At 37.9% G+C, this 27,337-nt stretch overlaps 2 protein-coding genes across 15 annotated transcripts in view; one reads left to right on the forward strand and one right to left on the reverse strand.

Moving 5' to 3' along the window:
• NPY5R (neuropeptide Y receptor Y5) overlaps positions 1 to 27,337 on the forward strand; it is a 112,330-nt gene that overhangs the window by 79,400 nt on the left and 5,593 nt on the right. Inside the window, exon 1 of one of the 4 annotated variants that reach the window (XM_074337781.1) lies at positions 26,413 to 26,605. The exons of 1 other annotated variant lie outside the window; for it this stretch is intronic. The gene's annotated coding sequence lies outside the window, so the exon portion shown is untranslated. Of the gene's footprint in view, positions 1 to 26,412; positions 26,606 to 26,742; positions 26,862 to 27,337 lie in introns of those variants that run through there. 2 more of the 4 variants (XM_019736922.2, XM_019736919.2) reach the window with 2 other exon arrangements.
• Positions 7,812 to 27,255, reverse strand: NPY1R (neuropeptide Y receptor Y1). Of its 11 annotated transcripts, none has more exons than XM_074337783.1 (6): positions 27,124 to 27,255; positions 15,928 to 16,038; positions 15,129 to 15,241; positions 14,592 to 14,708; positions 9,678 to 10,527; positions 7,812 to 9,565 (listed from the first exon to the last, which is right to left on the reverse strand). In XM_074337783.1, exons 5-6 carry the CDS (start codon positions 10,374 to 10,376, stop codon positions 9,113 to 9,115), a joined length of 1,152 nt encoding a protein of 383 aa, XP_074193884.1. In that variant the 5' UTR covers positions 10,377 to 10,527; positions 14,592 to 14,708; positions 15,129 to 15,241; positions 15,928 to 16,038; positions 27,124 to 27,255; the 3' UTR covers positions 7,812 to 9,112. The 11 variants fall into 11 exon arrangements, with proteins under 11 accessions (XP_074193884.1, XP_074193885.1, XP_074193883.1 ...); XM_074337784.1 differs by lacking the exon at positions 27,124 to 27,255 and adding an exon at positions 16,273 to 17,331; XM_074337782.1 differs by lacking the exon at positions 27,124 to 27,255 and adding an exon at positions 16,156 to 17,331.

Below are 27,337 nucleotides of genomic sequence, written 5' to 3' on the forward strand. Positions count from 1 at the left end.
TTGACCAATAAACAGCGCAGGTGTTAGGGGTGCCAGCCCCCATCTCCCCGCAGTTGAAAATCCTTGTATAACTTTTGACTCCCTCAAAACTTAACTACTAGTTGCCTACTGTTAATCAAAGCCTTACCAATTACATAAACAGTTTATTAACACATATTTTGTATGCTATATGTATTATGTACAGCATTCTTACACTAAAGTAAGTTGTAGAATAGAAAGTGTTATTAAGAAAATGATAAGGAAGGGAAAAATACATTTATAGTACTATATGTATTTATTGAAAACTTTCTGCATGCAAGTGGACCTGCACAGTTCAAACCTAAGTTGTTTTTAACGGTCAACTGTACTTTAAATTTATAATTTCCTTTTCCTCTAGCCACTCTTGATCTTATCTGTTTTAACATTGTTTTGGAGCACTTTTCTCTGTATACCTGATCTTGTGACAAGTCAATTATAAGCTTGTTTTATTGTTATTGTTGGTATTTGACGTGGGTGGAAAAGGTGGGTCCTGAGTTCCCTTCAGCACACACAGAGGGTCAGTCCCCCGCAGTTCGCTCCATGGTGAGTGTGGAAGGACCCTGTTGTAGAAAGGGCAGACTGGAGCCCTACACCCAGCTGTAGTATCAGCTGGATCTGGTTACTTAGACTCTGGTGAGCCTCCGTTTCCCCACCTCTAACAAACACATTATAAATTCCAGGACTTCCTAGATACTTTCTACATTTAATTCAATACTTCTGTGATTTCTCAGATAATTCAGTAGTTCAGCTGGGACACACAAGTTTAATCCCGTAGCCAGTGTTTCCTAGTGTGGGATGTGATCAGCAGGAACACAGTTCCATTTCTTTGAAAGGACACCGTTGGTACGCTTGGAACATCAGTGACCACATGGATCACGAGCCGGAGAATCTTTTCAGCTATGACAGTCTGGCTGGGCCATGGCCCTGACCTCTCACACGCGAGGCTAGGCAGCCTTTGCCATCCTGTGAGCCAGGCCAGAACACGAGCAGCAGCACTTTGAAATTCTACTGCGCAGTTGCCAGAAATCTAGGATAATAGATGATGTGTGGTGCATTAGGAACATGGGATTTGGAGCCAGACCTTGGTTGGAACCCCAACCCACCTCACTGGCTGTGTTTCTAGACAGCTGTGTGGATCAGGAACGAAGGAAGACCAGGGTGAGTAAACTCTGGACAGAACGCTAAGAACAAGCACAGAGACAGTCTTACTGTCTGCCCCGTTTTAAACTGCCTTCTGGACAGAGATGCTTCTGGTCAGAAAGATGTGATTTCCAGCCAGGCAGGAGTCCAAAGTGTGCGAGTAAACCCTGCCCTTAGAAAGTGAAGTTGACAGAGGGTAGAATGACCTCACAGCAGAGAAATATAAACCATGAGCAAAAATGAATGTTAAAATCATTCATCTTCAGATTTGGAAAAAAGACTGCAATTAGGACCTCATCCTCAATATCCTACTATATCCTGACCAGTGGTTGTCAACTCTTTGCTTCAGTATCCCCAATCATGGGTAATTCACTATCTCCCAGAATAAATGGTTTAATATTATGCCTTCCTAATTCTGTCCTTCCTGATTAAGGACCATCCTTAATTTTCTTATATTTTCTTGTGTAATAGTTTGAGCAGGAAGTAAAAGGGAGGGGGGGAAAAAAGGAAACAAGAGCAGTTCTTGCCAAATCTTAGCCTAATGATTGGACAATATCACAATTTCATTGGCTTTATTTACAGGAATAATTTAACCTCAGAATCCATGAATTGATATGGATAAGCAATTCTTGGTGAGCATTTCCTTTGAACTTATTTAAATTTTACCACCTTAGAGAGAAGTGTTTTAGAGTTCTCAAAATTTCACATTATTGTAACCAAGTTTTGGAAAAATTCCAGAACAAGTGGTTTCCTTTTTTATATCTATTTCAAATACATGGTTTGATGTTTTCCCCAAGCATTTGCTTGAAGTGTGAAATTGTTCCCACAGCTCTGGTAATGCTCCTTAAATTTCTCATCAAAAACAAAGTACAGAAGCATACTGTATGGAAAAAAAGAACTTTAATAAAAATGGCTAATCCTAGATGGAGCCAAACCTGCAATGTCTGTAACCATATTTGCAGCTTTGCAAATGGTTGAAATGCTTCATTTTTTCTTTCCTCAAACTGGAGGGTTCTTTTGCATCACCCTCTGTTTCCTTAGATAGGGATTATATATGAGGACAATCAGAACTATGAAAAATGAAGTGACTATATGTCAGAAGAATAATTTGTGTTTTCTGTAACTCTGCTGCCATTATATTTTAATACCTAATACACAACCAGCAGGAACTTTTCACTACTCACCTCTTCAGTCTTAGCCATCCAGAAAGAGCAGGTATTATTGATTTCTCCACATAAGCAGTTATGAAGAAGGATTACCGTGAGGTTGAAGTGTCGAACTCTTAAGGAATCATCCATCTAGGAAATTAAAGATATTTCAAAAGAAATATTTATGTATATACACTAGCCTACACAGTGAAGACTATCGTAAAGTTACATAAAAAGAGAGCCTACTAGTTAAATATGACTGACATCTTTTAAATGAAAGGGACTAATTTTAAGACAAGAGAACAGGGCAGGGCAGAGTTTGAGAGGGAAGGCTCCAGAATCAGATAGTTCTGAATTTGGATTCTGGCTTCACCATGAATACCTATATGACCCTGAACAAGTTATTTTTGGTTAAACCTGAGCCTATGATTACATCCTTAACGATAAGGCTGATACAGCTATTTAACCTCATCAAATTCTTGTGAGGAATAAATGAGACACACAAAAATGATCTCCTATGGTACCTAACACATAGTAGTGCTTAATAAATATACGCAGTATTATGTTACTGTTTACTCCTGGACTCTAGAAATATTTATTGTGTCTGCTATATTCCAGGTTCTGTGAGAAGTATTGGAGATATAAGAATTTGAAGTTTCTTGCTTTGTCAGTTCTCAAAATCTAGTAGAGAGGAGGGAAACCTAAAGAAACGGCATCTAGTGTGAAAAGTGCAGTGACAAGGAACATGGGCACATAAAGGAACATGGGAACATGGTCTCTAAGGGGACCAGGGCAGAATTGTAGATAAGACATTAAGCTTTTAGATGGCTTTATAATTGACAGTCTTTCCATTGCTGCAGACACCTAGAAATGCTTCTGATCCTTCATCCCCTATGCTAGACTCCATGGATAAGATTTCTGGGAATAAGTCATGTGCTTCTAAATTCTTTAGGCTGTTAAGGTTGCTGTCTAAGCACTATTTTAGGGATTGTCATTAAAGCAGAACATTCAAAGCATTTCTGGAAGTGTCAAGAAGTTCTGTGGGGTCTTTTGGGATGCTTCGCTGATGGGAGGGCATATGTCATCTCGTATGAGGTAATGATTTAACTGTGGCCTCTGGAATCAGGCTCCTGGGATGGACTTCTGATTCTTTCATGGTTTGCTATGTGCAAAATACAGTTTCTCTAAGCCTGTATTTCTATAGAGTGGGGAACATAACATCGCTTACTTTATGAAATTTTATAAGGATTAAAGACATAATGTATGTAAGGCACTTGATAGATGCTAAGTGACAAATGTTGGCTGTTGCACTCAGTTGAAGACCTAAAACATGCTCTTATTTCAGAAAAGTCATTTTTTATTTGGTTTGTTAGGACCATGACCCAGTAATCAGAATAAAAAGGGAGTACATCTCTTGGCGAAAAGGAAAAACCTACAGGTTCTGGAAAGAACACCTCTCTTTGTAATTAAGTTATTTTCTATTTCCCTGGATGAGGAAGGGTAAAGGATTCTGTGTCAAATTAGATAAGGACTGGTTTCCATTTACATTGTTGTGATAGCTCTATTTTCTGTGTACTTGTTCATAATGTTCTCATTTAATGTGTAAATATGTTTTAGTCCTGACAAGGTGTGCTCCTGGTTTTATGACCAAGTCTGTTGCCATGCTGCCCATAGTTTTATATTTTATATTTAATAAGAATCTATTGATTTACTCTTTTTATCAGATTTCTTCTTGTGAAAAGATTCATGTAGAATCAGCCACAGCTAAAGAACAGCACTTGCCTAAATACCCAAGACAATAAAAGACAGAAAGGAGCAAAGTCATGGAAGGAAGATATGTCACCCATAGAAATATCAATAATAGACTCCGGACACAGGAAGTGGTGGGAGTGTCCATCACACTAAAATAAACATGCTGATTAATTAAAATCTCCCTCACCATGCCTTGCCTGCAGTCTCTTCTTTGTTAGTTTCACCAGCAGCAAAGCTGTATTGTCATTCTCTGATTTCTAGTGATTATTGTCTGAAATGTTTTATTGTAACTGAAAAAAGCAGCTCCAGAATCACCAGCCACTCCTTGCCACATGAAAATCAAAAAATAAAAATAAAAATAAAAAATCACACATTTGATAGTTTCTAATAATTATACAAATATATACCATGTCATTTCTAAACCAAACTCATAAGATTTATTCTTTTCAATCCTTAAACCCAAATTCTTAGTTAACAGACTTATTGAGGTTATCACTTTGTGAGGTATACAAATGTCTAACCACTATGTTGTGTTGTACACTGGAAACTAATACATAAATAAATAATAAAATTGGGGAAAGAGAAAAAGTATTTAAAAAAATTGATGATATTTAGGTTAGGTTTTCTATATAAGCAAGCTTTTTAAGGCCTTTTCAAAATTGTGAAATATTACCCACATACAGAAAAGTGTACAAAGGATAATTGAAGAGCATAATGAATCATTATGAAAAGAACCCTCAGAAGGAGAACTAGAATATGCTGTATTCTGAGACTTCCTGTACCTCCCTGTCTCATCTAGATCCCACTCCTTTCCTTTCCAGCTTGAGGTATCCATTGCCTTGACTTTTACAGTAATCACTTTCTCTGTAGTTTCCCTAACTATCTGTGCATCTCTAAAAATGTAGTTTAGTTTTGTGGTCTTTCAAAATTCACATGAGTGGGATCATACAAAACGTGTTATTATTTTCATTTATTCAATGGACGATTTGGGATAGAGTCAGAGTTTATTTAGTTTTATTGCTATAAAATATTCCAGTCTATGGGTACACTGTGAGTATTTATCCATTCTACCATCTTTGGACACCTAGCTTATTTCTAGTTTCGGATAATTAACAGCAATGATGCTGCAGACATTATTTTGCATATAATGCATTCTGGTCCACATGGGCAAGAGATTTTGTTGAGTTCTATTCCTATGATTGAAGTTGTAGGATAATAAGATATGCACATCTTCAACTTTACTAGCTAATTCCAAACTGTTTTCTAAAGTGGTTGTACACATTTACAGTCCTACCAGCCGTGTATGCAACTCATACTATTCTCATTGTAGCCAGTCTTAAAGGTATGCAACTGTGTTTTAGTGTAGTTTTAATTTGCCTATTCCTGATTACTAATGACATGGAAGAACTCTTAGATGTTTAGCAATAATTTGAATTTCCTTTTTTGTGAAGCTCAAATATTTTGTCCATTTTTCTGCTAAGTGTTCTTCCTTTTTCTTAACAATATTATTAAATAAAATCTGGATACCAGCTTTATTGATGTATATTTGACAATTAAAATTATAAGGTATTTAAAGTTTACATTGTGATTATTTATGTATGCATTCTAAAAGGACTCCTCCTATTGAATTAACCATATCCATCACCTTGCATATTTACTGTTTTTTTCAGAACATTTAAGTTCTCCTTTCTTAGTACATTTTAATTGTACAATACAGTGTTATCAGCTATAGTCATCATCTTATACATTAGACCCTCAGAGTTAATTAGTCTCATAACTGAAAGTTTATACCCCTTTACCAACTTCTTCCTGAATTTCCTGTAACCCCTAGCCCTTGGCAATCACTTTTCTATTCTCTGTGTCTGTGAGTTCAATTTTATATATTTTTTAAGATTCCACATATAAGTGATACCATGAAGAATTTGTGTAACATGTTTGATGAGCCACAGGGTTAAGCAGATGAAGAAAATATGGAGACTGTAAAAATATTCACATTGCACTAAAAAATATATTCACTAGCAGAATCCTAAATCACTGAGAAAAGCAGTCCTGGTTGTGATGAAAGACTTAGCAGTGCCTACAAACTCACTCAATGGCAGTGAGGGAACAAGGCCAAAGTTATCCCTAGAACCCCAGCTCAAATCCACCTCTTTCCACCACTTTAACTGTGTGTGAAGAAGTACTTTCATTGGGAAAATACCCATTCGTTTGATTGTCAAATTTTGAAATTATAGTATAATATGCATTTAGATTTCCTTGGAAGTTTGTGGAATAGAAAAGGGGATGAGAATATCCAATGTTAATAGTAAATACATAAAGCTAATATGAATAGTCAAATTCTGTTTTTAAGGAGAATTCTCCAATTGAATAGGAATTATGGATACAATAATCATAATGACCATTTTCTCTCAACTTCACTCCATTTCTTATGGCAGCTAAAACCAGAGAGAAGATGGATGGTATTGTTATGCCCTAATGATATAATTTATAAAGAGAAAAAAATTATTGTCCAAAACTCTATCTTAGTTTCAGCTCAACGAGTTTACTCGTACTGGACAGACCTGGGTTTGATTTCTACCCCAGTTGTTACTCAGTGTGTAGCTCAAATTTTTCAACTTGAGCGCCAGTTTCCTCTTATGTAAAGTAGCCGTTTTACACATTCTCACAAGTACTTAAGAACTTGACATAGTACTTGGCACATACTAAATGTTTAAAAATCCTAGCTATTAGCATTTTATTCCAAATTTATATAAGCTGCATTATAACTATGCTCTTAAACTAAGCCAATAATTTGTTTTTGTTCTAGGATTTAGGAAACCCAATGGTTCTATAGTTGGTATTTAACATGGACATTTATTTCTTCTTGAATTAAAATGGATGTGTGTTGACCCTAGACTTTACTATTAGGTCATCAACATCTTTGGATAAAAGAGAAGAATTTGATTTCAGTTCATTATATGAACCTAAGCAATCAGCAGCCTATACAGCTGAATGAAAATCAGAATGAAATGGCCTTCTTAGCAAATGCACTGACAAAGAAGCACCTACGTATTAAGGCTGTTCTCAAGTAGCCATTTGTTTCCATAGCACCTAAGTAGAGAAAGACAAAATTTCCCATTAGTCTCCCTAAGCAGAGAAACATCAAGTAGTTTAAAATTCCAGGTTTTGGTCAGGAAAGATGATCATAGTTTCCATTAAAAGTTGGTTTTAGATTTTTTTTCTTATTTGGTTAACTAAAGTCATTCTTAGGCTATAATTTGAATTCATATTAGCATTCAAATTTTTGATATTTGTTTGACTTACAAGACTAATCATGCAAGTTTTTAAAATCTGCAATGTCCTGTTTTGCTTAGTGTAGAAGAGAAAATAACATAATAAAAGAGAAAACGCTTTCTTGGTGAAGATGGACTTAACGGGGAGTTCAAGAAAATTTCAGGATCTGAAGTCAATATGATCATAAATGAGAAAGAAGGAAATTTGGTCATTGTGTATTCATTCATTTGTTTTAGAAATATTTTTTCAAAAATTTCTAAGTACCTGGCACTCTGCCAAATGCACTGGGGACGGTCCCTGCCTTTAAGAAGTTTCAAGAAGCAAAGGAGGAAGATTGGGTCATCAGTAGTAATATTATACTACTGTAGAAAGCGTTTCATTAGCAAGCAGATATGGGGTATTGTGATAACATCGTGGGAGGGAAGACATGGAACTACAAAAGAAAATGAAATTGAAGAGAGACACAAAGGAGACACCGCAGAAAAAGCAAAAACTATTTTAATAAAGAAAATGTCTACCTTTCTAAAATCAAACACATTTAATACTTTGTGTGTATAATACATCAAAGATATGTCTTGTTCTTCAAAATGTCCTTTCTCCAAATGATTTTGAGGCTCAATCATGATTATAGGATACATGAAATTAAAAATATTAACATGACAACCACTCAGTACTCTATATAGTGCATTATTTATAAGACTCCACAAGGCACACAATTTATACAAATTGACATGTACTATATGAAGGGTTCTCAGTTTTCAGGTATTTATCCCTGCTAGCCAGGGTAAACATTCTTTTAACATTGTACCTTGGTGTCCTTTGAAAGATGGACATTGAAAATTAAAAATAAGTTAGTATATAGGCACTGATGTATGGAAAATACATTTTGTGTTTTTACACGTTGTAAGCTGGAAATGCCTTTTAAATTACATGTATATTTATTTTAAAAAGCTTGACAAACACTGAGCAATCTGTAAAGAATGGGAAACCTCTTGACCATCAATTCAGATATAATTCTACTATTTGCAGCGCTATTAATTTAATGATTAAGCTAATTTCTTTAACATCCTTTGGTTGTCAGGTACCAAAATAGTTTTGAAGTTAGAGAACTGCTTCCCCACTTAATTCTTGTGGGTGGTTCAATTCCCCATCATATTCAGAGCTGAAAAGTATTTTTTTATGCATTTTTATCTTAAGCGATAATCCATTAGGAGCAAAATAAATCCTGTCTTAAAATTTTAAAAAATGCAAATCATTCTTGAATGACTTTAGACTGTAGGATTGCAAGACACAGACTCTCTTTTACCCCCACATCCTGAATGCTGCTTTTTCATGTTGTCACCTCTGTAACAGACTGAAATGATGCCTGTTGTTATATCAGGATCACCCAATGTAGTGACAATCTAATCTAATCAGGATGGCCCAATCTAATGAGAGTGTCAGGTGTAGTGCTTCTAAAGTCAGTTAATAGTAATACTTTAAAGAAATTTCATTGCAAGAAATACTGTATAAGAGCCTTTATATTATATGCATACATTCACAAAAAGCACTTAAAGGGCGTCTGGTCCAAACTATTGCCAGAAGATTCCAAAGCCCATACATTTTGTTCCAAATGTAATTATGACAGTTACCACAAAAGCAGTGAAAAGCAAGATAAGAAAATCGTGGTTTTTCTTCAACGATTTCAACCCCATTCCTTGGTTGAACAGGTAATGAAAGTATGTTGTAGGTTGTGCTTGTTTTGAAACAGATGTCAGCTGGGACCATATGCGACAGCAGCTTCAGATTTTTTCATTATCATTGTTGTTGATTTTTTTAAATGCGACTGGGCTTGCTTGCTTCAAAGAAGTCTTAGAAACATCTGTGTGCATGGTCGACATGGCTATTGTCTCGTAGTCATCATCCCGAGACCGGAAATCACAAAAGTTGAAGAAGAACTGCAAGTCTCTCTGGAAATTTTTGTTCAGGAATCCATAAAATATGGGGTTGACACAAGTAGATATCATTGCCGTGAGGTGGCAGAGCAGGAATAAGAGATTATGGTTGCATGTAGCAATAATCTGATGGTTCCAATCAAACACTGTATTAAAGATGGTAAGAGGCAGCCAGCAGACCGCAAATGCTACCACAATGGACAGCAGCATGATGTTGATTCTTTTGGTTTCACCGGACCTGTACTTACTGTCTCTCATCTTGTCCATCATGTTGTTTCTCCTTTTTAAGCGTATATATATCTATAGAGAAAAGAAAAAATGAGTTCAACTAGAACCACTCATTTAATGAGAAATTCTGTGGAAAGAAGGTAAAAATGCAAATGGTCGGGGGGCAAAAGGGGAGTTTTCTTACCTTGAAGTAGCAAATAAATATAAAACAGAGTGGGCCAAAGTACTGCAGCACCAAGAGGAGAGTGGTGTAAGACAACCTATGAGAGTCCAATGGAAATTTATCAAAGCACACGTATTTGTCCTTGTATGCGTCAAGGGTGACATTTTGGAATGGTTCATCAGTCAAGACTTGATAGATCAGGAAGGGTAGAGAAGAAGCGACAGCAAGGACCCAAATGACAGCAATACCTACGTAAGCATGTCTATTATTTGGTCTCCACCCTCGTGGATTGATTATCAGCTGGTGACGTTCCACAGCAATGAGAACCAGAGAGAAAATGGACACAGTGATTGAAACACATTGCACAAAAGGATTCAACTTGCACATTGCCTCACCAAAAACCCAGTGGTCCATTAATGTGTAGACAAATGTGAAGGGGAGACACATGATGGCAACAAGTAAGTCTGAGAAGGAAAGGTTCACAATCAGGATGTTGGTCACATTTCTCATCTCCTTTTGTTTCAAGATGATTATGATCAAGGCCAGGTTTCCAGTGACGCCAAGAATTATCACAGCTCCATAAGCTAGAGCTAATGTAAATATCATGGCCAAGGGCAGATGGCAGTCATCATTTTCAAAAGCCAAAAACTGGGAATTCTTCTTTGAAAAATTATAGTAGATTGAATGGTTTTCAACCTGGGAAAACACAGTTGAATTCATTTTTATTGGTTTGGTTGTTATAGATTAGTTTAGACAAATGGATAGTATGTTTCTTCAAAGCAGGTCAAATGTTCAGCTTATTTTTATTCCCCATATTGGAATCCACTTATCAAAATTATTCTGAATTCTTCATTCCCTGGAACTGAACAATCTGTAAAGAGAAAATGACCAATTGCATTACTAATTTTATGGAGGGCAGTCAAAATGAATTCTGACTGATAGTACTATTTAATGTGAAGACATTGAAATAAATAAAACAAAATCTGTACAAACATCTTTTTAAAATAGCAGAAACATTTTGAAAAAAATCTCACAGTATTTTTCATTGGACTTGCTTACACACTGAGTTTCAGCAAAACATAGTGGTCTGTAAATTAGTAAGGCGTGTGTAAATCTCATGCTCAAATTCTTATATAAACAGTACTATCAGCACGTTCTGAACACTAAGAATATGAATATATAATATAAAGTGCAATGCACAGCTTAAAACAAGAAAATATATGAAACAAGCAAAGCAGAACAAAACAAAACTTACCTAATTCTTCCTCTTACTATAAAATAATTCATGTAGAGGTCAAGTTGCAGTACTAGCTCCATCAGACACTGAACTGCTCTTTAAGGCAGACATATTTAACACAAGTATATTCCAAAGGAGATGATTAATACAGTGAAACATCAAAAAAACTTTGTCATATAAAGGACTGTTGAAGGAACAGATGTTTAATCCAAAAAAGACTTTGTAGGAATGGTACAGACATATCATATTTGTCTGGGTAGCATGTGGCAGAGGGAACTGGACTTAGAGTAGTATATCTAACTACACAAGTTAGAAGTAGAACCAAACAAAGTATATTATATTAAAAACAAAACAAAACAAAACAAATTTCAACATTGTTATGAGGAACAAAGGTTTAATCAAATGGGATGAATTGCCCTCAAATCTAACAAGTGTCCATACACAAAAATTTGTAACTACTAGACTTTTGAGGATTGTGTAAGAGATTCAATTGCATAACTCTGAAGCTCTAACTGTAAGATTCTATGATTTTATTAATATGTCCCAAGCTTTCAAAGGATTTTTAAGGTTCTATTCATGTAAATATCTTCCTTCACTCTAGATTATACACAGATACAAGGCAGGGACCTAATTTTAGTCATCATGTTGATCTTTCATAGCCTTTTGTGATATACATACTCTTTTCTTACCAACAAAACAAATTACAGTGATAGTTTTATAAAGATTAAAAACTTTTAAAAAAAATCTCTAATTTACTCTAGACTACTAAGTAGATCTATGAGGTGAGATTTCTTCTGTTAATTAACAGGCCATTGTGCCTGTGTTAAGAAAGGGAATTGTGTTTATTTCTTATGCGAGAACAATAAAGAAACTCATGAAGATTTACTTCCATTGAAAAGGAGATAAAACATTTAATGAACCACCAATACATTTACCTTTTAAGTGGTTCCTCTAATGAACATTTCCTTGAGTGTTTTTGCTTTCTAGAATAAGGAGTGCTTTTTTATTATAAAACCACAACTTGGATTTATGAAACTGAAGAAGAATAAAAATAAAGGTTGCTAATATTAAGTGAGACTGAAAGTAGTAAGACTAGAAATGGTAGTGGAATAATTTCAAGTGGGACTGTTATTAGAAATATGGTTCTCCCCTTCTCTATGCAACAACGTATAATTATAATGACTCCTAAATTTACGTGGTAATCACACTTTTTCTCTCAAGAATATCAAAGGCAGAATTGATATGTGTCTCCTAGTGTCTTGAGAATAAACCTTGAAGAAGCAAGTAATAATCTAAAAATTCTTCTTTAGAAATTTCTCCCTTAAGGATTCAAGAAAACTTTGTATCATACTGCATATTCAGGCTGTTATCCACATATTGAACATTACTTATCAGTTCATTGTCAGTTTTTCTTCATTATGTAAAGTAAAAATAGCTTGATAGGAAAGTTCATCTTCTTTATGCTATGACTTCTCATGGCTCCCTGCACCAGGTGAGTAAGTACCCAGGTATGAGCCACATGAGGTATGGACTACTGAGTCCATCCTCAGCCTGATGCTAAGACCTCTACATTATGCCTCTCTTCTGTCTTTCACTGCTTGCTCTAATAGTCCCATTGTGATGCTCTGTTCTAGGCAGGCCAGTCTTTTCACAGTCAAGTGCACCTGGCCTGTTTTAGCATCTGCATCTTCACCCCTACCATTCCTCTTGCTAGGTGTTCTGTCTCATCACAATCCAAAGTCTACCCATCTTTCTAAGCACCATTTAGTGCCTTGAATCCTTAATTGGCTCCTCTCAATTATAATATAACCTCTTTACGGTAATGACTGTGTATATTTCATAGTACCTTGCCAATATTAGATTTAGAATTAAAATGTGCTGACTGACATAGTTGATGAATGGTTGAAATTACAGGTTCTCTCGTGAATCAATCTTAACATCAACAGCTAAATTCTATCCTAGTCCTTTTACATGCAAAACAGATGCTAATTACAATAGTAATTTTATTAGGTCAGGTATATAGGAAAAAAATGTTCCACTTTGTGTTAAAAAAAGAAATTGTTTCTGAAAGAAAATTCACTCACCCAATAAATACTTATTGAACACTTATTTTGTGTCAGGCATGATTTTAATGGAGACAGCAGTTACATTCTCATTGAGTTTCTAGTCTTGTGGGCAGAGAAAGACAATAATGATAATAATAATAATAATAATAATAATAATAATAATAAGTAGTAGTAGTAGTATGACAGATGATAGTAAATGCTATGGAGAAAAACAAAGCAATGCAGGGGAACTGGGATTGTTGGTAGCTGCAGTTTATTACTGGGTGGTGAGGGAAGGCCTCTGCCTGCCTGAGAAGATGGCATGTGCAGTAAGTGCTAAGTGAGGAAGCCATGCAGAGATCTCAGGGATTGCCTCCCATATGGAAAGAATATAACATCCTTAAGGCTGGAGTGTATGTGGTGTGCTAAACAGCAATCCAAAGTGGAATAAATAAGGGAGAGACTAGTAGAACATTAATTGGAAACGGTAAACAGGAGGAACGGACTGTGTAGGGCCCGATTCCACTGGACTGTCTGACTTGTTCCCTGAGAAAGATGAGGAGTCACTGGAGAGTCTGTGGTAAAGAGGTGCAGTTATATGACGTGTTTTAAAATTATTATTGTAGCTGCTGTTTTCAACAGACGTAGGAAAGAAAAGAAGTAAGGAGATTCATTAAGAGGCTAGTGTGTTAATCCAGGTGAGAGATCATGAAGGTGCAGACCAAGGTGTTTGCAGTGGAAAGGAAGAAAAATAAAAATTTTACATCCACTGACCAAGCCTGACAGAATTCAATGTGTATGAGAATTAATGCAAACATTTATTAAATTATTACAATGTATGGGCTACAAAGACAGCTTTCTTGCAGATGACTTTAGGTAAATATAGTGAAACTCTATGACACATTTGGAATTATATTTGATAGACATTTTCTGTGAGGAATAGCGGTGTTCCTACTAAGTTAACTTACCTATAGAGAAAATGTAAACTTTTTGTTTTCCAATTATTTGCAAGCCTCCTTTGCTAAATGCATGCTGGGTAGTCCTTCCAGTTGAATAAAACAGTTCCCCATTTGGATAAAATGTATATTTTCAGCCTACCTTAGTATAATTTCAAGGATGAGTAATTGTCAGAAAATGAAAATGCTAAAAGAGAATTTACATACATTATCTTCGCAAAAGAAAATAATTTGATATTTACTATTCCAATATGTAGTTCTAAAATAAGGTGTGCAACTACAGATACGACAAAAATTAAATATTATTAAATCTCATGATGGCTGTCATGTGCATTTACAGACAAATCAGAGACACTGAATACATCACCAGTTGGCAAATAGAAATTTCTTTCTCATTTCCAATTAGAAAACTGGCTTTTCACTACTTGCTGTCCTTAGTGCTGTTACTACCTGAAAATACACCTTTCTGGTCATAGCCTGCTACAGGTAATTTTTTCATGTGCTCGTAATTGGCTGTTCACCTCGTGTGTTTGGGAAAAGAAATGCCATCCTTGTTACATGCAGCCTCCCAGAGTTACTGGGAGTTTAGCTCTCATGAGTTACATAATTCCCTGTTCCTTCCTCTCTGAGGAGGGCCTGTTCAACAGACAGCTGCCTTAAAACAATAAGAAAGACTAATAAAGCCACAGTCACCTACCGAAAGGCAATTGGTCTTGTCATGGGTGGGAGCTGGGCTGGAAAGCTTTCTGCTCTCTCTTGCTTCACCAAGCAAGCAGCCTGGAGTCTTGGGACTGACTGCAATCGTTTTTCTGTTCTGTCCAGGCAGAGAGAGACAGGTCAACTCTGCCCTTACCCTTCACGCTGTGCTACCTAGTGAGTGATGCTTTCTCCTAGGATCCAGGTGAGCATGGCAAATCTAAGAGGTCTTGAAAAGGGGAGGGGTGGATGTCAAAGCACACTGCCTCTCTCCCCCCTTTTTCCGTGCCCACCTTTATTGTTAGCTAGGTGAACTGCCCCAGATTTTCCTCATTCCTAACCCTCCCCAACACACACACACACACACACACACACACACACACACACACACACACACTTGCCACCTATCTATCAGGAAATATGTCTATCTATGATGATGAGACTATCAAAAAGGAAAACATCCAAGCCAACTAACAACAAGCAAGCAGAGCCCAAACTCAGTTCTCTCTGACCCAACATCAGTGTTTAAAATATTCACCTTTCTCCGGTCTCCCTGAGGACCAACGGAATACTTTTAAGCCACCTCCACCTTCAGCCCATCGCCAATCTTCCAACCCAAGCCGGGCTCCAACATCACTGCTCTAAAAGGAGCTAAAGAGTTCCCTGATTAAAACTTGGAAATGGGAGGACGGGCTCAGGGCATCTACCAGGGAGTCGCCACAGACTGGGAGGGCCCAGTACAGGTGGATGGGGCTTGATTCCAGCCCAGTCCTGAGAACCACAAGTGTCCCCGGGTGCTATGCTCGCGCCGGGGCCTCCGCAGGCTCGCGGGAGGGAGACGAAGGCGGACGAGCCGCCAAACCCACCCTCCCCAGACCATCCTAGCGCTGGTTACTTCGCGAAAACTCCAGTGCAGCCGCCGGGGCAGAGGCTCCAGCTAAGCTAGTTACAGAAAAATGCGAAAAGATGGGCGAGGTGAGAGAAAGACCAACTAGAGCACCTGCCCACCCCCTGGGATTTCGTACGAGAACCCGAGGAGAGAAGAACTCTGATCCCATCCAGAAATCCTCCCGGAACAGGGTGTGCAGGTGCCGCAAGTTCGGTTACCAACGTCCTCACACCCATAGGCAGGAGTCCTGGAGTTGTTCGATCTTTGGGAGCATCTTGCGACCTGCCCGCAAGGGGACCGGAACCGAAAGACTGACCCCCACGTCCCACCTCGGTTCCCCAGAGCCAATTTCGGGCTCTCGTGTGTTTTTTCTTCCTCTCGCATCCCTCACTCCATTAATGAGAGATTTCTCAAAAGTCCCTTAAAAGGGTGTAAACTTGAAACTTACCCGTCAGTTCGAGTCGTCCTTTCCACCCCTGTTTATTGAAGCGGGAAGGGTGGCAATGGAATGGAGCAGAGACGGGAGAAAAGATCTGCTGGTATTTCTCCTGCTCAAACCCTAAAGATTGATGAAGATAAGCAGAGACGCCCCCTTAAAGCCGAACTCCACCTCATCCCGCGATCACGTGACGCGCCCCACGAGTAGCGCCTAAAGCTCCCCCCACAAACACCTCACCCTGGATATGCACCTCGGGGGAGCGTTGCCTAGGAATTATGGAAAGAAAAGCAATTAAACTAATCCACACATTGTTAGACACAGACGCACGGTGCAGAGGAAAGTAATCACTCATACCCACACAGTCCTTGACTCCGCGAAGGCAAGGCGATTCTACAAGGCTTTTAAAAAGTCAGTGCCGCCGTGTTTTGCTTTGTTTGCAGGTCAGTGCCATCTTGTGGCCGACGTTACACCCGGCCGGAAAAGCTGGGCTGTAAACTCAACTCAGGAATGAAAGGGGTTGTTATTGACGGGAAGAGAAAACACGACATTCACGGCGACATAATCCACTATACGTTTCTTGCTTTGTTTTGTGACGTTCAAGTATTTCTTAACGCCAGTGCCGAGTTTTTTCCCCCCTCATTTTAAAATTGAAGAGAAGACTTTTTTAAAAAGCAAAAGTAGCGAATCGGATGAGAGAGCATAGCCTTTCAGTGCTCCTTTCTTTCCACTGAGAAAATGCATTGAGTCAGATCTGTTCCCAGTGTCTGGCTGCTTTTTTAGGGGAGCACGATGAACGGAACATTTCCCTGATGGTCCAAGAATCAATGCCGTTTCGTCGGTACTTCATCTACTACAGTACTGAGCATTATGAATAAAAGAAGAGAATGTACAGAGTACACTGATGGTGCTAAACCATCACGGTGCTTGATGATTCAGGCTAATTAATGACACGCTGATCTCAGATGGTTTAAATAGTTCCATCTACTTTGAAAATTCAAAGTTGTGTAACACAAACGTACGCGCGCACACACGCACACACATTATTTACTGATGTAGATGAATAAAACTTCCAAATCAAACTGTCAAAAAATAAAAAGCCTTCCTAATAAAGATATAGGTGACTGCCTAGGATATGCATAAAGGTTTTATTACATAACAACTATGATTGCATTCTGTCTTCAAACTGAAAACAAAATTCCAAGACAAATGGAATTGTCTGAACTTTACACTGTTAAATGTTTTGTTTTGTTTTCTCCGGATTGTTAGGCTGAATAAACATTATGTAAAGCTCAATATAGGCCATAACTCATTTATTTATATAGACAGTGATGTACACAATCTTTTTATTTCCTAGCAAAGCTTTGTAAAATATTTGTCATTAAACATTTTTATATAGTTAGAAAGGAATATGATCAAGAATTAAAAATATCTGATTATGTAATCAATGTACTATAATAATAGATATGAGCATACATTTTAAAAATTCCACTGTTGGTTAAACAGAGTAGAATGGCATATACATTTTCTTTTTCTTTTTTCTTTCTTTCTTCTTCTTCTTCTTTCTTTCTCTTTTTTTTTTTTTTTTTTTTTTACCAAGGATAAAATTAAGACATAATTTAGAGATTTCAGTTATTTTAAAGAGCAATAACTTATTTAGGTTTCTACTCACCCCTTGTCCAATCCATTTGCTTAAGTCATATTCTGTTCTTAGAAGCAAGTTTACCCCCAACGTTTTGATCATCAAATTGGCTACTTTTAGCCTGTTGCAAGAATTACACAGGAAATAATTTAATTCTCTACGAAGAACACATTTTTTTATGCTATATCAGCTAATATATTGCTATATATTAGCTGCTATATACCAGCAAATATTTTTACCTGAGAATATAATTTGGACTCATTAGATACTTTCCTTCCTGTATTTTCCAAGAATGCTAATAAAGGCATATCTGCAAGAATGCCTGAACTACTGTGGCTATTATATTTTGTCATCGTTTTAACTTAATTTTTATAAAGTGTCCCCCCGAAGGCAAATTTATAAAGCTGCATTCTTGAGATAGTCATCTCAAATACCAATCTTTGTAAGATCGTTGATCTCAAAGATTCTTTCTATGTCAAATTTTGTGGTAAAAGGAGAAGTTTTGAAATGCTCCTCAACAACAGCAAAATTATTTAATTCTCTAGGAGTATCACTTACTAAGTATTCTTTCCAAAGTGTAAAAGAGAAAAATTAAGCATAGTATAATCACCAAATATAATGTAAGATCCTCATATAATGTAATCTTGGAAAGTTTGAAATAAAGTAATCTGAGTTCCTCAGAAAATATGTTAAAGAGAAGATAGGTGTTAAATAAAGATCACTGATTTTTCTGCTCTTAAGTGAACAGTCAGTCACATACTTTCCTATTTGGGATTCAAACTAGATAAAACCTTTGCTAGAGAGAGATAACTTTTTGCATTTTGTGTATTTCTTTCTGAAATTTCAAAACAGCCTAACCTATAAACCATGACTAAGAAAAATAAATTAATGAACTATTCTCATAATTTCTTGGGCAACAGTCTTGTTCTGTCATTGAAACTGAGGGATAGGCTCTACTCATTAAATCTCTATAGATATTAAGTTTATCATACACGTTTTAAAAAATGGGACATCTTTATGGTCTGACCCTTTAAATTCCATGATTCAATAATTGTCTAGCTAAAAGTGTGTCACTATACTTGGTACAGGAATTTATCCATCGTGATGACTTTATTGCTCTGCTGATGAATTTCTGCTGCAAGGGTTAAAGTTTCTAAAATGCTCTTAGGCCTTGATACAGGAAAATTATAATAAATGATCATTTAAAAAAATCTTGATAAGCATTAACACTATATGTAACTAGAAATGTAAGTAGGGAACTAGAATGTAGATAATATTGAAAAGGAGGAAATCCCACTGGGGTAGGACTTTACTATGCAACATGTTGTTGGATTAGTTCATAGTCTATGAATTAATCAGGTGCCAGATTTCCTTCTTTCTGTGATTTACCTACCGCATTTCTTTGAATCTATGACACTACAGCACGTAAGTTGCAATGTTATTTTATGGACCACTGAGAAAGAAAAAGATGCTTCCAGTCAAGCAATGGCATACAATCAATTGTAAATGAATCTAAAAGTTAGAGTACTAAAATGTTAAAGAAAAAGCCCTCATCTTAGAACCAGGATATATAGTAAGTAAAGAGTTGTAACTAAATTGGTCAGTTCAAATAGTACAATCAGTTTATCCAGTTGTCTTTTTTAAAAAATTAACTAGCAGAAGGAAGTGACAATGAATTTAGTTTAAATGTTAATATACAAGTATATACACAAACAATTCAATCATCTTCCTAGTGTAGAAGACACCAAATATTTATGGATTCGTTCTTGGTTTGAAATAGGAATGCACTCAAGAAAGTTCTTATTTGGTTACACAGACTACAAATTTAGAGCATTTGTTTTAAAACTCTGTCAGAATAAGACTGTATAGGACTAGGATCTTAAAATTACTTAGCATATATCCAAACATTATTCTCCAGATCTCATCTTGTCAGATACCCTTGAGCTATTCAACAAAAGTGTGGTGCTATTTTACAAAAGCCTATCATTTTGTATTTGTTGCATGCCTAATGAAAAGAGAGTTGCCATTGTTACTATTGTTGTTTTTTATTATAATTATTACTATTCTAGTCATAATTCCTTCCAAAGAGATGGAGTAGGAATCCCTGGTGAGAAGGGCAAGTATGAATGCAGTCATTGAACCTTCCATCATCTCTGACAAACATCTCTGACTGTCTGCATTGCCCCACTCCCACCCCCACCTCCGAAATCTCAGGCTTGGCATTAGACCTCTTCACAACCCAGCACTTCAGGTAGCTGACATAAGTAGATCAGACTTGGCCCCAGGATGTAAAACTGTTTCACATCCCTGAGATAGGGCAGTTTTCTCCCAAAGACAGGAAAAAGATCCCTTATGTGCACCTAAATATCACAAATGGCGCAGAGTTGGTATGGTATGAAATGTTTGCTTAGGAAAGTGTCTTTTCTTCATTCCTTTGAAGTCTAGCTGTTGCTTTCTTTTCCCCAGATACATATAAATCTAGAAAGAGGATACATATCCCAGGATGGGCTGTGGTATATAATCTGACTCTTCTCAACCCAGGAAACTACTCAGCTACCACTCTCTGCTAGCATAGCATGTAGGTGAAAATAGAACTCAACTGCACAGGTTATTGTAACTACGAATTCAAAACCTTAGTTGAGCCTTTAATATTACCTAGAAATTATTGGGCTTGTGTGACTCCCAATTCCTCTCCCCTTCAAAGATATTTCATATTGTCACCCCTCTCCCCCAACCTCCAACTGCACACCCTCAGTCTCAATGGACTCCTCCTTCCTTCTGAAGTGAGTAAAAGCTCCCTAAATCTCATATCCCTCGTGTTGGCAGTAGATCCTCCAGCCCGGTTTTTTCAGTCCCCAGGATTTGAGTCACCTTAGCCCATTGAGTTTTCCCAGCTGATGCCCCAAACATCATATGACAGAGATAAGCCATCACCATTGTGCTCTCCCACCCAATCCATGAACATAAAATCCATAAGCGAGTTGTTATTTTATTCCACTAAATTTTGAAAGGTTTATTAAACAATGCTAACACTTGTTTATTAAATAATTCAGTTTCACTGGCTTAACATTAAAATAAAAACAAAAACAAAATTGCTCACTCTTTCTCATTATAACTCTCTCCTCCATGTCCTAACTGCTCTGGCTGTCTTCTCTTACCTGGTAGCTTCTTCAAGAAGAAGGTCCAATAGTAACAAGGTCCTCTGATTGGCCTACCTGAAACTGCTTCTGCCCAGGACACCAGTGACCGAAGCCAGTGGACACAATTCAGACTTTATTGTTCTTATTCTTTATGTTGGATTTGCCTCTCTTGACCATCCTATCCTTCTGGAATTTTATTTTCCTTTGACTTCACTAACTCTACATTTCAGGTTTTTCTCCTTCCTTACTGGCTGTTCCTCAGTCTCTCCCCCAGGATCTGCCATCTCCATCTAACTCTGAGGTGTTTTTCTCCTTAGGATCCTATAATATAAATGGGCAAGAGATGGCACCTCTGTATTAGCCTAAAATGGTCCCCATATTATCTATTTCATCACAGCAGGCTAGGACTATTAGCCCAAAGCCAGAAAGCACCAAACTCAAATTCTCACACATATAATTGTTTTAAATATAGCCCTAAATAAATATATATTTTAGCCACTTAGAGCCTACCAACTTCATACACCCTAAGAAATTGCACCCTTCATCTGTTAACCATAGATAAGACAAATCTCTTAACCATAAACCACACCAATCTGCAGCTGTCCTTTGGAACTCTGCCTCAAGTGTCCCCATCTTGCTGCTGAGTGAGGTCACCTAGGTATGAAAGCTCCCCTCCTATTTTTCCCTTCCCCCACTTAAGAGTCCCTTTGTCCTATCCTCATTCTGGGTGACAGCTCCACATGTTGTCTCTGGAAGGTCTCTTGCTAGGACAGACTTCCCCTGCCATGCAACCCTATCCAAGACCACCCAAAAAAGCTTGTATGTTATCATCTTCTGTGGACCTGTCTCTTCTTTGATCGACCCTGAATTGCCCAAATTTACTGGAGATTTCATTCTTACGCTTCTCTTTTTTTCCCACTCTTGGTGCATAGTCATACCCTCTGCCTTCACTTATATGCTTGTATGCTCCTAACTCTAAATGCCTATCTAAAGTACAGCGCTCTCTCATGTTTCCTTGAAAATGTGCTTTTGATAATGGACTGGATGTCAATCAATGTCATCATCTCTATCCTGCAAGCCAACATCTAAGAATTGTCCCCAATGTTTCCCTCTCACACCCTCAAATTCAGCCGGGCAGATTCCCATTCATTTTACTCCCTAAATACCTTTCAGATGTGTTCTTTCACATCCATCAAGCTAAGCTCTCTTATTTCTCGACTCAGTGGTCTCTCTGCCACTAGCTGCTTTCACAGCAATCCAGTTATATCGCTCCCCAGCTCCAATTGTCTAGTTTTTCTCAAGAGCCTTTAAGTAAAGTGCAATGTCCCTTGAAACCAACATTTTCAGTATCATTCTCTACCACGTCCCACACACTTCAGTCAAACTGAACTATTCCCACCTCTCTGAATGTTACCCTCTCTCTCACCTTCACACTATGTCCCCACTTCTAACTTGCCCACCCCCTCCATCTGCTGGTTTCTCTCTCACCAGTTCCTCTCCTCAACTATAAAGCCCTCTCTTATATCTCGCCATCTCCCCAAATCCTCCATAGGCTGAGTTTGTCTTATTTTTATTCCTGCAGCTCCCTAAGTTTGTTTCTATTATGGAATTTGTCATACTATGTTGCAACTTATTTATTTGCACAGACCTACAACTACACTGTGATCACTGGAAGGCAGTGACTCCTTTTTTCACCTCTTCAGACTTAGAGTATAGAATAACATCTGGCATGTCATAAGATACTGAAAAAAGTTTTGTTGGAGGATTAAAGAACAAAAAGTAAGGTAGGATTACATACATTAATGAACGTCACAAATCAAGCCCAGTTGTTCATCTCAAACGTGTAAAAAATGTCTTTGGCATTTTAGCTATGCTGGATTTTTACTATTTTTACACTGCACAAAATGCTGGTATCCACGTGTACATTTTAGTATATGTATATATGCTTACCACTGACTCCTCTTGGTGATTCTTCTCCTAGTTTTGGATTTTTTATGTGTTGATTCCGCTTTCCCCATTAGGTGTAAGCTTGAATAATGGACCACACTGTCTTTGAAAATGCGTATAATGTCTAACAGATGAAATGTCTCATATCTTTTTCTACCTGCTGAATGATACACCGTTAAAAGCTGAGTTACCTATGAGAATAAGAGGAAGACTACGGAGACAAGTGCACTTTTGAAGAGCATATTATTCAACCATCTCAATTTTTCATTCTGGACTTATACTTTAAACAGTTCACTAAATGTTATCTTTAAAGACTATTTAAAACAAAACAAGATATCACAAATAAACTCTTTCATTTTCACTTAAATACAGTAAAGCTATATTTAGACTTACAACTAGATTTAAATTATTATCAATCAAAAATTAGCTAAGAAATTAAAAATTTATTTTTAGAAAACAATGTTGGGGAGATACTTACCAGCAATACCACTTATTGTGAGGAGTTTTGATCCACAAAAGAGAAGACTATACAGCCTATATATGTATTTACATGATAGAATGTTATGTCTCCAAAAGAATCCATGTTCTCTTTTATATATATATAAAAGATAAAACATGTATATTTATATATAAACATATATGTAATATATGCATATTTTGTGCTGAAATTTTAAAAATAATATAATTAGATAAAGAATTGATCTGTAAGACACCCACAACTTCTTAAAAGAATGAACCAAATATCATTATGCAGTTGTTACAGCTGCATGAAAGAATGTGCCAGTATTAATGGGAAACTCAATAGTATTGCTTCTTTTTTTCTAATATTGAGGGGGAGACAAACAATTTCTATGACCATTACATTTTTCTGAAGATCCAAAAAGGTTATTTTTGTCCACGTATGTCTGTAATGCGTGCTTGTTCATGGCATAAAGTCATAGGTATTCAGAGCTCAAAGAGGGCTTGAGATTTGCTAGTCAAAACATTTTACTTTTCAAAGAAAGAAAGTGAAGACTAAAAAAATGAAGTGCCTTGTGTAAAGCCACATTATTAATTTATGATAAAACCTGACTGCAATCCAGGTTTTCTGACAAGTGTCCCTTATACAAATATGTATGTGATTGTAAAACCGTATACATGCGAATAGCATATATGTGTGTGTGTATTTTTAACATGGAAATTTTACTTTAAAAAAGAACTGCACATTCTCTCTGGAAATCAGTCACCCCTTTATATTTAATGATCTCATCATTACTACATCAAAAGGAAAGATATAAAGTTTTGCTTAAGTAGCATAGCACTTGTTAGAAGAAAGCAATGAAATGTTGATAGTGCTTGAGGACCACAAAATTATCATTGAATTGCCTGGGAAAATGACTCTATGCACACAAATACTTTGGGTTTACTTTTTTAAAAATTGCTTTAAAAAAAGCAAACAGCTTTTGTTCCATAAAAAGTGGTATGTATTTCACAATTATAAATCAATTCCTTGTTTTAAGTCCTAGATATTGATTATATGACAAACTATTACTATCCCAAAGAAGTCAATGAAGCAATGGGTATCATAAAATATTTTTGATAACACATAGAAATGGCCATTTCCACATCTTTTAAGAATTAAGGATTTAATTTTACCATGGTAGAAACACTGGATAAAGAAATATTACTTAATGAATATTTAAAAACTCTCAGAGAAAAATATGTGTCAAATAGTGTAATATGATTTTCTCTACTTTATTTACCCCCACTATTCCCATAACTAATACGTCAAGGTCACATATCATTTGAGATCACACCAAAGCATTTTAGTATCTCTCCTCCACAAATGGTAGCTGTTATTAAAATGCAACAATAACTTTGACAAAAACAACAGACATGTGCCTCAAAGAAACAGACAACAATGCAACAACAGGCATTGTTTGGAGAGTGTTTTATTATTCAATAATTTGTCTTAGTAATCCCAAATGATTTTAACTTTCACCTTTATAGATAAGCTATCTTTCATAGTTAATAAAGAACCATGACTGCTGGGAAAGAGCCAGTTTAATTTTGTAACACACATAACATCCAACTTAATTTCCCAAATGAGCATTGTATAAATAGTGAGTCGGAAAACTACTGGAGCAGAGGTGGACATGACTATTTCTGTTCCCAGAGGTAGCAGTCTCCCTGCTTGAATATTACTCCATAAAACAGAACAAAATTACTCTATTATGTTCTACATAGAGTGACGATGATTAGTCTTGAATCCTTCCTGGGAAATTTGAAGATAAAAATGTATGTATTTTGATATCTTCCTCTTTACATAGCATATTGTTGGGATTTTCAAAATGACAATTTCTTCCCCAAAAAAGTATTCTTAATATTTTTTTCACTCTGTGTACATCAAATATGTATTTAAAGAAGAAATTCTGACTCCCTTTTTGAGATCTTCATGTTTTTGTATGTGGTGGGAAAGGAAATGGTGAGTTAATCAAAATCTTCATCTCAATGACATCTTGACCTTTTATTTTTAATACCCTAGTAACATTTTCTTTAATCTAAAGGTTCATGTCATCAAGGAACAAGCACATTTGTGGAAAAGAAAAAATAAAATTCATCTTGTATTTTTAATATACAAAGCTTATAGCATATGTTTTTCGAAGATTGTTATAATGGGATTCCTTCGAAAGTTGTTTTAAAGCTAATGTGTATTTGAAGTTTGTCTGTATTATAACTGTGCAAGGGATGGAAGGATAGAAAGTTATGCGGCAATGTATATATAGTACACTGTACAGATGTAGGAGTTAAAAAAAGTTTAAGAACAAAAGTTTGTTTTCTCACTGATTATCCCTTCTTGACACTTCCATCCCTCCCCTCACCCATTGCAAAATCCCATGGGCCGGCTCAGACTACTTACTGTGTTAAAATTTGGGGGAGAATATACTAGTATTCCAGAAATAGAAAAGAATGAAATAGGAACTGGATTTACTTGAGGTATTGAAAATCTATCTCTCTGATACAATGACAATCTATACAGATCCTCTATCAAATGCTAAAATTCAGCAGAAAAAGAGCGCAGGAAGTTTGTCTGACTTCTAGGAGAACAGAAATTAGATTTACAGGTCACATTGCTCCCAAACGATACAGTCCTCTCCAGTTTACAGAATCAGTCCCACAGAATGGCACTCATCACCAGATACACAATGTTATGACTGTCAGTTAGTCGTTTTCCAGTGTTCAAGTATACAATAAACACAGCCTTCATCGTGCACACTATAGTCAAAGATCTCTCTCTCTCTCTCTCTCTCTCTCTCTCTCTCTCTCTCACACACACACACACACACACACACACACACACACTGACTGAAAATAAGACAAACCATTGGGGATGGAAATCACGTTGAGGAGAAACAGGAGGACAAGTTTTGTTGTTTTTTTCTGTCTTTTTAAATCTATGGCATCACTTTTTACCCCCTCGTCGTCTTTTTATCAGTGAGTATGGTCTTGAGAAGCGTTGATTCCACTTCAGCTTCACGCCCCAGCTCTACGCTTGCCCACGCCCACAACTACTCCTCCTAAGCAATGGGAATAAATCCTTTCCCCATTCATCGCTGACTCCTTTGTGTCCCCTACACGTTCAGGTCAACCTTGGTGCCTAGACTTCTCCCTTCCTCACTTCAAAAAGGTGCAAGACAAAGCAATGTTCTGTTTTGTCTTGATTTTTGTTTTTTATTCCGAACAAAGAGAGAACCTGGGCCTTACAGCTTTTTCTCGGGGAGCCTAAGCTCCTACAGATACCCCCGCACCCCCACACGATTTCAATACTCCTCCTAGTTGGCTTCACAAAGCTGGGGGTAGAATGGGCAGAAATCTTCCTGTTCATCAAGTTAACTTGGCTTCAGCGGGGAACCGGAGGCCAGGGTGACGGGGTGCCATCCTGGGGGCCTTCAGCGTCTCCCTAGGGCACCCAAACATCAAGGTAGGAGCTGGGATGCCCCGGCCCCCGTGTTTGGGAGAGGCCGGCGCGGAGCAGGCGCCCTGGAGCAGGGTCTCGGGGGTCGCTGCAGCAGTCACGTGTCCCCCAGGCACCTCTAAAACCCCCGCGGCTCCCCACTCCCTCCTCCCCACTGCCACCTCCAGGTCTCCTCCTGCAGCCACCGCCGCCCGCGCGCAGGAGCGACCGCGCTCCGCCACGTCCCCGGGAGCCGAGGCGCCGGCAGCGGGGGCACCCCGAGGTACGGGGTTCAGCATCTCCCCGACACCCCCTTCTGCGCGGGGCTGGGCCTGCAGGGAAGGGCGAGTCCCCACTGGGCCCCGGGAGCTGCACCTAGGTCCCCGGGTGTTTTCGGGGCTCCCGAGAGGGCGGGGTGGGGAAGCCGAAAGCAGCTCGCTGGAAAAGTGGGGATTTGGCTGGCGGGAGGAATGGGCGATTGTTAGGCGTGAAGGGAAAGCGGAAAGGGACCCGGCGGAATTCTTTGGTACGGGGCAGGTACTCACCCGGGTGGAGCAGGCACGGGCCGGACCCGGGGGGAGAGTGTGCGGGATCCGCGCCGGAGCCTGGGAGGGAACGATGGGTGGGGGATCGGAGAGGACCAAGCGCTCCCCCTGGGCGGGACGAGCCCCGGGTGCAGCCCTACCCGCGTCCGAGGCTGGGAATCGGCAGCCCTCGGGGTTTCCCGGGCCAGTGCTCAGCCCCAGCCCGACCCTGACG

The sequence above is a fragment of the Rhinolophus sinicus genome, linkage group LG07, assembly GCF_036562045.2.
Source record: "Rhinolophus sinicus isolate RSC01 linkage group LG07, ASM3656204v1, whole genome shotgun sequence".
Classification (NCBI taxonomy): Eukaryota; Metazoa; Chordata; class Mammalia; order Chiroptera; family Rhinolophidae; genus Rhinolophus; species Rhinolophus sinicus.